Raw genomic sequence first — 14713 nt, 5'->3', positions numbered from 1 at the left:
TTAACTCAATTTTTAAGTTATTGGTTAATTAATTTAAGGGTATTTTTGACAAAAAAAAAACAATAACTAACTCTATGAATTCTCTTAATTTATACAAAAGATTATATAATAATAAATCAAATTAAACTTTTAACATATAATTTTCAAAAATAAATAAATAATTTACCAATAAATAAATATATAGAACATCTTGTCAGGAATAAATATATAGAACATGATTTAGAGGGAGACTGAAATAGATTAGTAGAGCATGTCTTCCATTTTAAATTTATCCCAATTATCGCATTCTCTTAATGCGATAGTCATTTCATAAATATAAGTGTTTGTGAGATGTGAAAGGATAAGAACCGAGATTCAAATCTCTAAGAAGGAATTTTACACACATATACATTTAAATTAGGATTAAGTAGAATTTTTATTTTGTATATAAAAAAAAAAAAAAATTTCCCCAACCACACCGTTGTCTCTTCATTCACCCATCCTTTTACTCTGTCGTTTTCCAAATCAGCGACACCCCGTTTTCTGCAACAAACACGCGCCTGTGCAAACTTCAAAACGGCCCCCAAAAAAACAAAACGTTTCGAAACGGAACCGAAACAATGTGGGCCGGCTTTGGAAATCGATTTATCAACGGTCAGTGATAGAAAGAGAGAGCTCTTGTTAGAGAAATTGCACTTTACTTTGTTTTAAAAAAAAAGCATGAACAAGAAAGGCTTAGCCATTTTGATGCGAACCAGAATGAGACCCAGCGATTCTACAAAGCTCACTCTCTCTCCTCTCACTGTATAAGTGTACTCTTAAACTTTCCAAATTCGCTCACTGCATTTCGCTACCTTGAAATTCTCACTCTCCGATTTTTTGAATTCAACAGAACGAAGTCAATCAAATGGCACAGAATTCTCAACCAAACCGATCGAATCCACGCGTTTCGCAACTTCAAGGAAACAAAAATCTCAACGCCTCGAGTAACACTGAAAGGTCTATATTCTTAATTTCTGGCGTAAAATTCAATTTCTTGAATTTATATAAATCGATATTATTGTTACAGAGAATATGAGCTTGTGAGAGAGTCGATGCACTCGGCTATATCGATGAACAAAGCGGAGGTTTTAGATTCTGTGCTTAACGATTTTTCTGAGGTTAGTTTATGATTTGACTTTAATGCTTTTTTATTATTATTTTTTTAATTATAAAATTTTTGGTTGCAATTCTTATGGTGAAAAATGATAATATAGGGTTATTCTAGCCTTAATCATGAAAACCGCCGGAGATTACTTCTATTGCTTGCGAAAGAGTATGATCTTAATAGGGCGCAAGTTCGCGAATTGATTAAGCAATATCTTGGACTTGAAGTACCTAGTGGTGAGTTTCGAATTGATATGTTGTTATACTCAAATTTGTTGTTGTTGTTGTTGTTAATGTTTTGTGAGATTGAGTTGGTGTGGGAATTTTTGTAGGTTTAGGTGAGAATGCTGAATCGTCAACTGGAGTAGAAGATGAACCCTTGCTTTCTGCATTCTATCGTATTGAGCGTAATTTGAGGCACGCGCTGAAGCCGGTGTATGAAGTTCTGTTTGAGCGGCTCAACACTCATCCCGGAGGATTGAAATTCTTGACCGTTCTTCGAGCTGATATTCTATCCATTCTCGCGTAAGGTTATGCTCCATGTTGTATAGTCATAAGGTTACTTCATCAAAATAGACATACACTACACTTGGGAAAAACAGCAATGACAAATCCAAAGAGTGGTAGTGATGCATTGTGAATTTACAGCAATATTGTGTTGGATGCTGCTAGTAATGTTTAGGTTGGAGAGAAATGTAACTTGCTAAATGGTGTAAAATTGGGACCTGGTGCCTTTATCGGAGCTTAAATTTGATAAATTTTTTTTAAATCATCAATTCATCATATTGGGTTTTCAAATTCTGACATATCTTAAACAGTGAACAACATAATTAACATCAATATTAAGGAGAATTGGTTCTTTAAATACGCAGAGAGGAAAATATTGCATCTTTGCGAGCACTGGACTCCTATTTAAAGGAGAAACTTAGTACGTGGCTTAGTCCTGCTGCCTTAGAGCTTCACCAAATAACATGGGATGATCCTGCTTCTTTGCTGGAGAAAATCGTGGCTTATGAGGTGTTTTGTCTCTTCCCTGTGTTGCACTTCCTTTTGATTTAAAATTTGTGTGGTATAGCTTTTGTTGTTTGTAATAAGTATATTATGTGTAGGCTGTGCATCCAATCAGTAATCTTATAGATCTTAAGAGAAGGCTGGGTGTTGGTCGTCGTTGTTTCGGATATCTACATCCGGCAATACCTGGTTCGCAATCCCTTTCAAAATTGCTGCTCATAGTACTAGTTTCTGTATCTGTTGTTTTGGGCTTATCTTCAATAGTCATGTATTTCATATTAGTTTTGTTCGTCCTGTGGCAATTCAGTGGTTATGCATTGTAATTGGTAAGTGTTGATTGCCATTATCAGATATATTGATCTCTTCATTGCTGGACTTTGTTTTATTATCAAGTATCATGGTAGATGACTGACAGAAATTTCAAGTTATCTATTAGTAAGTCTGAAATTGTAACATTGATTATTGTTGTCACTGCAACTTCTCAATTTTGCCAATTTATTAATGGTCCGTTTGGATTGAGGAGGAGGGAGGAGGAGTAGAGTAGATTTAGCTCAAAATTAGCCTATTTTCAGCTGACTCTACTCTACTCCCCTCCACCCTCCTCCTTTCCCCCTCCATCCAAATGGGCCCTAATACTACATAAATATCTTATAAATTTATAATCATTGGTTCGACCAGTTTGAAATAGATTGAGTCTGCATTTATTGAGGCAATAGCATGAATCTGTCATAGCATGATTGCAATTTAGCAGTAATAGTGATAGGCAGAATGATGTCTAATATCATGGAGTCTTAGGTTTTTTTTGGATGGCTAATGTAGGAAGAGCAAAGAAAATATTCTAATTTAGTCTTGTTTAATTTTCGGAGTCAATTGGGATTTTTTATTAGATCTTATTAGTTACCTAGGTTGGAATGATTGGAATTCCCTAAGTCAATTAGAATTCAGGTTTAGTTTTAGTAGTCCATATAAATGTGCTGTTGTACTCCTATGGAGACAAGCTATGATGAATAAAATTGCAGTTGGAACTTTTTCCAATGGCTTGGTACCAATTCTAGTTAAGTCTAGGTGCTGATTAGTAGGTTTTATGTTCCACTAGGTGCTGATTCCTAGGCTTTTTTTTTTTTTTCCCCTTCAATCTTGTTTTGCAATAGTTTTGGTTTTGTACCGTGTCAATGTCTCTTTTGCTTTTGGCTGTATGTTTTACATGACAATTAACTTGGAAATTAGTTTTGGAAAAGTCGTAGTAAAATATTTTCAGTTATCTTGTTTTGTTATGTGTATAAACTGATCAATGCAGTCTGATTCTGAATTTTGATTCAGGTGAACCCCTTATTTTTATTGAAGTTGCACTCCTGAAAGATGTGGCTCAGTCAATAAAGGTTGGGTTTTTTATTTATTTATTTTATTTTAATTTAATTTTTTAACCTTATCTATTTCCATCGGTGATGTATAATTAACATATTTTACTGCCTGATAGGAAGTTTTGTGGGATGATCCTCCTATACCTGAATTTGAGGCAACATGTGCATTATTTTACTCTATATCATCAACTCAGGTGTGGTATAACTTATAAAACATAATGGAAACACATAACAGATATCATATTGATGTTTTTGTGGTATTTTTTATTTCATGATGCAAGTTCAGTTGTGCATTTTAAAAGTCCCATAATTTTAGGTTTGTTTATCATACTTCCATGCCATTTTTTGCTTACATCTTATGTTGCTTACTTCCATGTTGAACTCTTTTCATTGGAAATCTTGGCAGATAAAAATTGTCTTTACTTTGTATGCTGTCTACCATTGAATAATTTTCTTTATTTTGTTCATTATTTGCTCCATTTCTGTTTGTTTTATTTTTTTAACCTGTTTGTAATTTTTCTTGTAATCAAACCAGTGTTTTACTCATAAGTAATAAAATTTTATTGAAGTAGAGGAACTACTCTATATACACAGGATGCATATATAAGATAGCCTAAAGAATTACAAAGAATGAGAATTACAATCCAAAAGAGAGAGAATCAGTGAAGTTCACTATAGAATATCTCTGACTGAAGACACTAAATCACTAAAACATTATTCTAGTAAAAAGCGCCTTCAGATGAACCACTGAGGTTTTCTCATTTTCAAAAGTATGATGATTCCTCTCTCTTCATGGTGTCCACATCAGGCATAAGGGGAGCCTAACCAATTCTTCCATCCAGATGGTAAATCCACAACACTCGTGTGCTGTCTCTTCATTTTGTTTTTCTACATAAGCGTTAATTGAGGCAACTTTATCAGCTGCAAGTGCATACAACTTCAGGTACATCTCCTTCAGAAATTGATTCCCACACCACTTATCCTACCAAAACCTCACTCAATTACCATCCCCAACCTCAAGCTGCACAGTCCACAGATCCATCCCAACCCCCCCTAGTACTCCTCATAAACTACAACCTTGGGTACTTCTTCATGGACCATCGACCCCAATCCTGCCCATATTTGAAGGCAACAACCCATCTCCACAAATGTGTCTTTTTCCCCACAGCACCAAGGCTATTTACCCAATAAAGCTTCGTTAGAAGTGTCCAATTTTCTCACCACAGCCACCAGTTTGGTTGGAGAATAAATATGATTCCATTACACAAGATGGAATTTAAATTCATCGCCTAGCCCTCCCCACAGAAAATTACCTGCAATCTTTCCAAATGCTTGGCCACATAAGAGTGTATAAGCATTGATTATTGGAATTTATTAGCATTGGTAACTACCAAAGTTGATGGATAAATAGAGACATTGATGGTTGTAAATTATATCTGTAGTCTCTAAACTATCTACTTATTATTCTTCTCTTATCCCCACTTATTTTAATTGCTTTTTAGAGTACTGAATATCATACTTTTCATTTTAATCTTCCATGTCCCTGACCTGCGTGCTTTGAAATTTTGCAGCCTGGCTTATCAGGGATCAACCTAGGAAAGTTTCTTATTAAACGTGTGATAACACTGGTGAAAAGAGAAATGCCACATATATCTGTAAGTATTTCTGTAGCTTTATAGAGATTTATGAATTTGAAGAACAAAGACTTGTTTCAAACAAAAGAATCATTGTTTATTAAATGTTTTTTGTTTATTTATGTATGGCTAATTAGCTTTTTGGATAATTTTTGTTCTTGGCCATTGATTTTAATTGCTCTTTTTTGTTTGGTTCATAAAAACTTAGCTTTGTACTACACAACAATTAAGTTGTGTTGATCATCTATTTATCCTGTGAACACAGTGGTAATATTAGCTCCCTTCTTCATTGAGATTAGTATTTTCATTATAATGTTTATTGATTTACCGGTTTGCTTTCTGCTTAGCTAGTAAATTTACTGTAATTTTGTTCAAGTTTTATTTTTATAATAAGTCCAATATATGTCACATATGCAATCAAATTATATTGGAGGAAATGTGCTATCATGTATGTCTGTAAGGTGCTGTCAATCTCATTTGTCTAGTCATGGTTTTTCTGTCTTTATCCTGGCATTACTTACTGTCCTCATTTTTTTCCACAGACATTTGCAACTCTCAGCCCCATCCCCGGGTTCATGCAATGGCTCCTATCTAAGTTGGCATCTCAGTCAAAGCTTGCTGAAGCAGAAGACGTGTCACAGTCATCAGTTGATAGTTCTGGTTCCGCTTTCTGGGAGAACATACTTGAACCAGAGGAGGAAAAAGCACTTATGGATTTATCTGAGTAAGCTTCATTTTCTTTCCAATATGCCTATTCATAGAGATGAAGCTATTTCATTAAGTTGAATGAATGATATATGTCTCATCTAGAGATTATAAATGCTTTTTAAATCCATGGTTTTGTGATTATTCTTTTCTTTAGAGGGAGAGTGGTTGTTTTTTACATTTATGTCTGCACATGAGATGAATGATCTGAATCCCTGGGCAATTGCTTTCTTTGAAGAACTGTAGTAGTCCATCGCTAAAAACTTGTCAATTTTAGATTAATTTTTACAATGAACTACATTACATTCAGAACATTAGATTGCAACTATAGGAGATTTATTTATTTTTAAAACATCCCTTTGTACCTGATTCTCTCATTTCTTTAACTATATCTTTAGTTTTTAAAATAAAAATGAACTGCATTACTTCTAGACAGAAGCAATGTGAAACTTTTGGAGCTGTTTATGGAGTCAGGTCCATCTCCCAATAAATTCTTGGTAATTAGCCCCACTAAAGCTGAACTGGTCATCTTGAAAAAATCAAGAGATTGTGCAATTTATTACTCTTCATTGATGTCCTTGGGCCAATCAGCATGAAAGATACTGCCCCTGGCCCATCCTAATAATGGTCTAGGGCTTGGGTTTTTACTTTTACACTTTGTACTTCCATTCTTGAGTTTCATACTTCTCTGAGCTTTTCTGTTTGATTCATTGTATTGTTTTAGTTTCTTTGTGTTCATCATTGTGAACATGAAGTAATTCTTCATATCAATAAAGATTATTACCTAAAAAAAAAAACCAAAACATCCCACTTTTCTTCTCATGTTCTTGAAACATATGTTTTAAACCTTAATATTTTGAGATGCAGGGGTGTTGCTACTGGGAAAAATGGCATGGAAGTGATGCTGAATTTGCTGAATTCAACAAATTATGAGTGGACCAATTCAGCTGAATTGCTTTCAGCATTAAGATCCCCTCTAATTCGACTTTGTGCCAGGTAACATTATAAATATCAGGTAGGAGTGAGACCTGAGGGAATTGGAAATGATGTCATAGAATAAAGTACTGAATTGTTGCATTAGCTTTTACTGTTATGCATTTTATTGAATATAAAATAAATGATACTTGTTTTCTGTCTATAGGTACCTTCTGCAAGAGAAAAAAAGAGGAAAAGCTTTGGATTCTGTAGCAAATTTTCACTTGCAAAATGGAGCGGTATGTCATGCATCCTTAATTGATAGAACATGTAATCTATATCCTTCTAGGCAACATATATTCAGGGCAAAACTAACAGTGACATGGATCGATATTGGATGGGATATGTTTCAAGTGATATGTAATTCCCATATTTGTTAATTGATGAAGAAAAAAAAAATCTAACTGCAAGAAATTACAATTACGCAAGGGATCAAAATTGGTGGGTAACCAAAAATAGCACGTTTCCCTTGTTGGAAATTTCATCCTATTTATTGCAGATTTTCTTAATATGGACAGATGGTTGAAAGGATAAATTGGATGGCAGACCGATCAGAAAAAGGTCTTCGTCAAAGTGGAGGTCTCATGGTGAATTATGTATACAGGTAATCTTCCTGTTGAGATCCTCTTTTTTTTTTTTTTTTTTTTTAATCATGTCATCGATTCTCTGAGGAAATCTGTGATTCGCACACATTATTCATGAATCGGATTAGATCCATCATATGACTGTTTTGATATGGAAGACATGCCCCATCTTAGACCAGTGACCATAAATTGTCTTATGAAATATTCTGGGAAGGCTCAGGTAGTTTGTGGCTATTTTTTAGGATTGAATTGGGGGGCCAACCAAATCATTTTGTAGGTTTTAGAGCATGAATTTTGATTGTAGGAGAAATATGGAGGGTGAGATCATGTGTTCAAGGTTTGCCATATGCACGTGTAACTTACCCAAAAAATATAAGAAAAAAAAAAAGAACAGAAACCTTGCTTGTAATTTCAATGGAAATTCTGGCCTTTAATAACGTGAAATATGTTGAACCCTGAATTGCAGGCTGGAGAATATAGAAGAATATGCTCAGTCATATTTCAGCAAAGGGCATATCAATGCTTCAGCTGATCTACATCGGTTGGTTAAGGTAATATGTTGTGCATGAAAGTCAGACCTTGGAGTATGACTTCATATTAGTCATGCCACATCTTCTATATGCACTAGTGTGCTCGCACTCACAGAATAAGAGTGAGCAAACTCAAAGTTAGAGTTAAGTCATTTATTTTTCCTAATTGCTATCCTTGTTTTTACACGGTTTGCAATGGTTGAAGGAACATGGAGAAAGAACAGATTAGGAGGTTTGCCTGAAGAGATTCTTAGTATATGATTTTTTTTCAATATAGATTATTTTTTGTATGAGTCGAGAATTTAAGCAGGCTTATGTCTGTAAATATCAGCCACAGATATTTGTACTGAGGACAAAAGCAGCCAATGGTTTAAAAGTCTAGGATGCTGGATGGAGTAGAATCAAATACATAGATAGCTTCATACTCTGCTTCTGCCCAGCACTTGGTGAAGACAACTGCATTGCTGCTTTCCCACTATGTATTTGTTAGCATAGAAATTCTGTTTCTCATTATTTGGAAAACAAAAAATGAAAACAAATGGCTATAGTATGTATTATACGGTTTATTCTCTGGACAGAAAGCTATTATCAGATAAGTTACACCATATTATTCCTTTTCTTTTAAACATATCCGTTGATTTAGGGAGAGTTTGGTTCAGCATTTTGTAAAAGTGCATAATGAAAAAGTGGAGTTTTCAAAAAATGCATAATGAAAAAGTGCATTTTCAAAAAATTGAATGTTTGGTAAAAGCTATTAAAAAGTGCTTTTTGAAAAAGTTGAGTGTTTGGCTAGCACTTATAAAAGTGGTAGTTTGAGGGATAAAGACTTTTCCTATAGGACAATCCGTTTCTAAGAGCTGTCAGGACAGTGTTATATTGACTACCAGCCCTACCTTTGTTATAGAATGATGTGAAGCAGGTAGTCAATCTACCGTTTGAAGCAAAGGCCTCCCTTGGTTTCACTTTGGCAAAGGGTTAGGATTTTAAATCTCCCTTTGCAGAACATTGCTTCTAGTCCTAGACATTAAACAAATTAGGATAGAAAAGCATTGACAAATTTAATAATTTAACCATTATTTTAACAAATTATATAATTTTAGTCATTTTTCTTTGCTTGGAAAGACATCTATAGATGAAAGAGAAGCGATATAGAAATAACTCTTTTTTACTATTTTCATGTTTTATGGTATAGATAATGTATAACGTGGTTCCAGGTATTTCACCTCATGATAAAATGCAACTATTAATAACAAAGTGATCTTATAAAAGGATAACACATGGTTCTCAAGCAGTTCTTCTAACTTGATGCTTACTAATTGTCTATAAATACCAAAACAAAGTAAGAACACTGGAGGCAAAGCTTGAAATTTCCGTGTCTTCATGAGTGTACCCTGATTTGCTGCAATTGTGGTATGCATGGCACTGGCTCCAATTAGAATGTTGATCCTTCATTCAATGAAACTGTTCTATCATCTTAAGTTTGCCATTTTTCTGGTAAAACTGTTTGGATCTTCACTCTTTAAGAATATTTCTGGACATTGATCATCTTACAATGCTGAAGACAAGCTAGAGCCCTCGAAGTTGAATATTATGAGGTTATATCTATTAATTCAACAATTAATTTTTTTAAATCATTATGATTTATGGAGCAGGACTTCACAATCACAATTGGAGAAGCAGGTGTAGTGATCGATTACTTCTCGCTCTCTGCCTGACTGGTTTCTAAGACATAATCTCTCATGATACTCGTGTTAGAATCATCGACCATCTACAAGGAGGTAAAAAAATGCAAACAAAAGTTGAAGAAAAAAAACACATAAATAGGATAAATCTGAAAGAAAGTTAAATATGATCGCTGACCTTAACAGCTACTCTCTTCAGGTTGTCCCATTCAAAATCATTTTTACAATAGGCAGATCGAACCTGTATTAAAATTCGGAAGTGCCCCTTGATGTTAATAAGTTAGTGACTAAATAAACAAATAGACCATCACAAGTAATTTACTGACCTCTAATATACGAAGAGCTTCAAGTAGATGCCATTGTTTGTACGAAGAATATAGTGGAATCCCATTGATCAAATCACAAGTCATGCATATTGTCAGAAGTCAGATCTTACACGCCAACAATATAACATGTATAGTGGTTCTGTTTGTGTTAGAATCCAGGACATTACATGTTATAACATAAAATTGAAAATAGGTTTATCATTAACATACCTAAACCCTTATGCCTTGAAGATTCTCGCATCAAACTGGCACAGAACTTGTCCCCATCATTCAATGAGTGTCTATCCATGAATTCCATTAACTCCTTGTATGCCTCAGTGTTATAGCTCTGCTCTGGCAAACAACTGTTAAAAGATGAATTTATCCAATATAAATGATTCAACCAATCCTAGGTGCAGTATTATATGCACTCTGTCTCACTATCATCTTAATAAGCCACAAACAACTTTTGACTCTTAAGAAAAGAGAGTATCATTCCTATTCCCTTAAGTCACTGAAAAGATTTATAATTCCCCACAATCCATGGCTAGTTAACAAAAGCATCTAAACATTGAAAAGAAAACAAATGAATTCAACTCATCCTCAGCATATAATTCAACTCATGCAAAGAAGTTAAGGCTAAGAAAAATAAAAACAAGGGGAGAAGAGGAACCTGAAGCTGTGCTGCGACAATCCTTACTGCAATGTAAGTGAAGAAATTGTGGAGGTTTTGGGCTCCCTTAACTTCTGGTGATGCTTCTCCAAATCCTGCATTCAATTACGAAAATTAACCTCATAACTAACATACACACACTCACACACACAAACACTTAACACATACTGAATTTGTACTTTGTACATATCTTATAGATTGTAGAGATAGATATATATTAGACACACATAACATAGATATAAATAGCAAATACCCACCAGGGACATACATCTTTTGGCAGTGCAAGCGAGTGGGTTGAGAGGTCCTTGGCTTGCTGCATGGCCAGGAAGGATAAGCTTTCTTTTTGTTGGATTTTGAAGGGAAAAGATAAGGGAGCTGAGAGGGTGTGAGAATTGCAGAGGATTCCATGGATAATGGGATGGGAAGGGAAGCTGAGGTTCCAAAGACTTTGGGATAGGTTTTGGCTTTAGCTATTGTATAAGACCAAATTCCCTGAAAGTCCAAATATGCAAATACAGATTGTGATAGTGTATCTCTCAAACAATAAAAATATCTTCCAATTAAAATTTTAGAGCAAAATCTTCTCAAAAAAAAAAATTAGTGCAAAAAATATCTCTGGGTCATGGCCCATGGGGAAGTCACAAAAATTTTCAGGGGTTTCCACGTCTACTCCAGTCTAGTGTGGAACCCACCTGTTCATGTCTTCTAGTTTTACAGGGTTTTCTTTAAAATAAATTTATGCATTTATTATTTAAAAAATAAATTGGATTTAAACATTATTGCATTTTAAAAATTAAAACCTGAAAAAAGTGTGACATGTGTTTAATTAGCTCGGGTGTGGCTTACCTCTAGTACTTTTTTAATTGAATGTCTCATTTTGTTTTAAATACACAATTACAAGTGATAGTGAGGTTTTAATCTCCACATTTTATTTAGTTAATGAATAATGTGACAGTTTCTTTATTAAAACAAAAGAAAATTCAAGTTAAAAAAGTACTAAAAATAAGCTAAACTCAATTAGTTCACGGTTTTGCTATGCATATTGCATATCCACATTCTAGGTTCTAGCTAATATTTTGTGTTTGAGGGGGATTTTTTATAAGTTAAAAAATGGGTGTTGATATTGTTTGCTGTTATTACTTATTAGAACTATTTTAAGGATAATTAATATTAATATATAAATAACAACTCTTTTAATCTGCCGTTTTGGAAAAAAAAAAAAAAAAAAAAAAAAAAAAAAAAAAAAAAAAACTCAAAAAAATTAAAAGATAGCAATAATCAATAGAAAATATTGAAAAAATGGTAACGAATTGAATGTCTTTAGACTCTTTACCGCTATTTTAAATTAGGGGAGTTAAGATGAGAATCGGAAAAAGAATTACAAAATTGAATGTTAGTGATATTAAAATCTTACCTCTACATGATAAACTGATAATGATAAAAAAAAAAATTAAGTGATAATGATAAAATAATTTAAAGGGGTACTTGTAGTGTAGTTGGAATACTCTTCTATATGCTTTATATAAATAGCCACATCTCATTATAATTCATCATTCTAGTCTCGCTCATCACTAGGATACAAAAACTAGGGTTTTGAGTGAAGATTTCGACCATGATGAAGAAAGCACCAGTTGTTGCAGTATTGTTTCTTGTACAGCCTTGGATATTACTAGGGTTGGCCCTAGGCCTAGGCCACTTAGGCCATCACCTAGGGCCCTTACTAGAGAAAGGCCCCTATGTGATACTATTAAATGCATTTTTGAAATACTTTTTATCATTGGTGATATATATTTGTAAGTCTCATATTGTAAAATTTATAATATCTTTAACATCATTCGTTTAAATACTTGTGTATCACTAATCACATTCGTTACTGTAGGGACTCAATTTGGATCTGACCCTGAGTATAAATGGGTTTTCAGCCCAACAAGCCCAAACAATAAATTTGTAGAGAGTGGGTTGAAGGTTTAGGCGTTGGCCGTCGTTCACCAAGCATCAACTCTCTTTCATTAAAAAATACTTAGAGTTTATTTACAACTGGGGGATGCTCCTCGGCCCATGGCCGAGGAGCCCCTTTTCTTCTCCTCCTTTTTTCCCCCTATCTTACTTTACTTGCTTTTCTTATATAGTCTTCATTTTCCTATCTCCTTCTTCCATCTGTTGATCATCCATTCGCCTTTCTTCTGGCCGTCCATCCCATCAGAGGCCTTATCAGTACTCAAGTGGTTCACTCTGATCAACGTTGCCCTGCTAAGGGATTATATCCCATTAATGCGGCCAGAGGGGTTAGGTGAATGCATTAAGTGTGAATATGACAGCTTGCTCTGGGCTTGTCCCTTCCCAAAATTATCCTTAGTATGCCGAGGACGAAGAGGTCCTCGGCGTGGGTCAAAAAGAGGCTTTCCCCAACTTAGCCTTGGATGGTCAGTCTTCCTCGGCGTCGGCCTTGGACCTACTACACGATGGGCTGAGGCTATCAGGCCACAGGCCCTACAATAGCCCCTCAAAACCCTGCTGCACGTTCCCTCAGACGGGAGGAGGGTTTTGATACCTATGGGCCCTCTAAACGAATCGCCCACTTCGGTTCGTGCTAATGCTGGCGACTTTTCGACTGCCCGATGTGCGTTTTTTGCGTTTCAAGACTTAATGTGTGCCCACATTAAATTTTGGTGGCACCACATTTCCCACTTTCAACGGTGTGATGGTAATTGTTCGGTGGGGATCTCCTGCGGACCCTTCGAGACAAAGCCCTTAGGCCTTGGCTAAAGCCTTTTGATTTGCTTATCGAATTAATTTGCCTACTGAGTTGGGGAGACTGGTATACGACATAGGATAATTCTGTTTATTTTCTCTTTTATTTTCTTTTTTATTTCATTTTGTTTCTTACCTCGGTGGCGTTGTAAGGAAATTGTATACTTTTTGTTTGAATTGAATGCTTAATACTTTGCTTTCAACTATAGATATTTTCTTTTATTTGCTTTACTATAATATTCTGCTCGATATTTGTATTCTATTCTGGAGTTAGTCTCATGAAATCACCTGTTATCCTTCAAATATAAATCTAAAGACCATATCATAGCTTGACTCTAGGTAACGCTTTGGTTTTTCTCCAGATAGTTATTTTCTCCATGGGTTCGAGTCCGAGGACCATGCAATACCTTGGTTCTGTCTAGTACTTCTATTTTTCTGTAAGTATCTAGTTTTCCATAGGCTTGAGTCTGAGGACCATGCAATACCTTGGTTCTGTCTACCACTTCTATTTTTCTGTAAGTATCTAGTTTCCCATAGGTTTGAGTCCGAGGACCATGCAATACTTTGGTTCTGTCTAGTACCCAGGTATAATGGTGTGAATAGTTTTACCATAGGCTTGGGTCCGAGGACCATGCAATACCTTGGTTCTGTCTACTACTTCTATTTTTCTATAAGTATCTAGTTTCCCCATAGGTCTGAGTCCGAGGACCATGCAAAACCTTGGTTCTGTCTAGTACCCAGGTATAATGGTGTGAATAGTTTTACCATAGGCTTGGTTCGAGGACCATGCAATACCTTGGTTCTGTCTACCACTTCTATTTTTCTGTAAGTATCTAGTTTCCCCATAGGTCTGAGTCCGAGGACGATGCAATACCTTGGTTCTGTCTAGTACCCAGGTATAATGGTGTGAATAGTTTTACCATAGGCTTGGGTCCGAGGACCATGGAATACCTTGGTTCTGTCTACCACTTCTATTTTTCTGTAAGTATCTAGTTTCCTCATAGGTCTGAGTCCGAGGACCATGCAATACCTTGGTTCTGTCTAGTACCAGGTATAATGGTGTGAATAGTTTTATCATAGGCTTGGGTCCGAGGACCATGCAATACCTTGGTTCTGTCTACCACTTCTATTTTTCTGTAAGTATCTAGTTTCCCCATAGGTCTGAGTCCGAGGACCATGCAATACCTTGGTTCTGTCTAATACCCAGGTATAATGGTGTGAATAGTTTTACCATAGGCTTGGGTCCGAGGACCATGCAATATCTTGGTTCTGTCTACCACTTCTATTTTTCTGTAAGTATTTAGTTTCCTCATAGGTTTGAGTCCGAGGACCATGCAATACCTTGGTTCTGTCTAGTACCCAGATATAATGGTGTGA

At 35.2% G+C, this 14713-nt stretch overlaps 2 protein-coding genes across 4 annotated transcripts; one reads left to right on the top strand and one right to left on the bottom strand.

Annotated features, from left to right (window-relative positions):
- The first annotated feature begins 573 nt into the window (after nt 1-573).
- On the top strand, nt 574-8544 carry LOC112020236 (uncharacterized). Of its 3 annotated transcripts, none has more exons than XM_024052795.2 (16): nt 577-783; nt 872-978; nt 1049-1139; nt 1236-1362; nt 1458-1650; nt 1998-2142; nt 2235-2325; nt 3457-3515; nt 3614-3691; nt 5069-5152; nt 5674-5855; nt 6704-6832; nt 6978-7050; nt 7330-7415; nt 7862-7946; nt 8257-8544. In XM_024052795.2, the coding sequence occupies exons 1-16, from the start codon at nt 700-702 to the stop codon at nt 8305-8307; spliced, it is 1665 nt and encodes a 554-aa protein (XP_023908563.1). In that variant the 5' UTR covers nt 577-699; the 3' UTR covers nt 8308-8544. The 3 variants fall into 3 exon arrangements, with proteins under 3 accessions (XP_065633980.1, XP_023908563.1, XP_065633979.1); XM_065777907.1 differs by having other exon boundaries at nt 8131-8544; XM_065777908.1 differs by lacking the exon at nt 3614-3691 and having other exon boundaries at nt 574-783.
- Nucleotides 8545-9149: 605 nt separating this feature from the next.
- Nucleotides 9150-11095, bottom strand: LOC112020233 (chaperonin-like RBCX protein 1, chloroplastic). The gene is made up of 6 exons (XM_024052793.2): nt 10843-11095; nt 10586-10680; nt 10144-10261; nt 9934-9950; nt 9786-9848; nt 9150-9693 (listed from the first exon to the last, which is right to left on the bottom strand). Exons 1-6 carry the CDS (start codon nt 10991-10993, stop codon nt 9619-9621), a joined length of 519 nt encoding a protein of 172 aa, XP_023908561.1. The 5' UTR covers nt 10994-11095; the 3' UTR covers nt 9150-9618.
- Between the last annotated feature and the right edge of the window lie 3618 nt (nt 11096-14713).

This window comes from Quercus suber, unplaced genomic scaffold (genome assembly GCF_002906115.3).
Source record: "Quercus suber isolate HL8 unplaced genomic scaffold, Cork oak 2.0 scaffold_168, whole genome shotgun sequence".
In the NCBI taxonomy this organism is placed as follows: domain Eukaryota; kingdom Viridiplantae; phylum Streptophyta; class Magnoliopsida; order Fagales; family Fagaceae; genus Quercus; species Quercus suber.
This window is presented reverse-complemented; position numbering and strand designations above follow the sequence as displayed.

Bases quoted from the DNA above. Each gene is read 5' to 3' on its own strand.
- LOC112020236 (XM_024052795.2), top strand. From the start codon at position 700: ATGAACAAGAAAGGCTTAGCCATTTTGATGCGAACCAGAATGAGACCC. The intron at 979-1,048 runs GTCTATATTCTT...TTATTGTTACAG, and splicing joins GCCTCGAGTAACACTGAAAG to AGAATATGAGCTTGTGAGAG. The intron at 1,140-1,235 runs GTTAGTTTATGA...ATGATAATATAG, and splicing joins TGCTTAACGATTTTTCTGAG to GGTTATTCTAGCCTTAATCA.
- LOC112020233 (XM_024052793.2), bottom strand. From the start codon at position 10,993: ATGGAATCCTCTGCAATTCTCACACCCTCTCAGCTCCCTTATCTTTTC. The intron at 10,681-10,842 runs GTGGGTATTTGC...AATTGAATGCAG, and splicing joins CCAAAAGATGTATGTCCCTG to GATTTGGAGAAGCATCACCA. The intron at 9,694-9,785 runs GTCAGCGATCAT...ACCTCCTTGTAG, and splicing joins TGAAGAGAGTAGCTGTTAAG to ATGGTCGATGATTCTAACAC.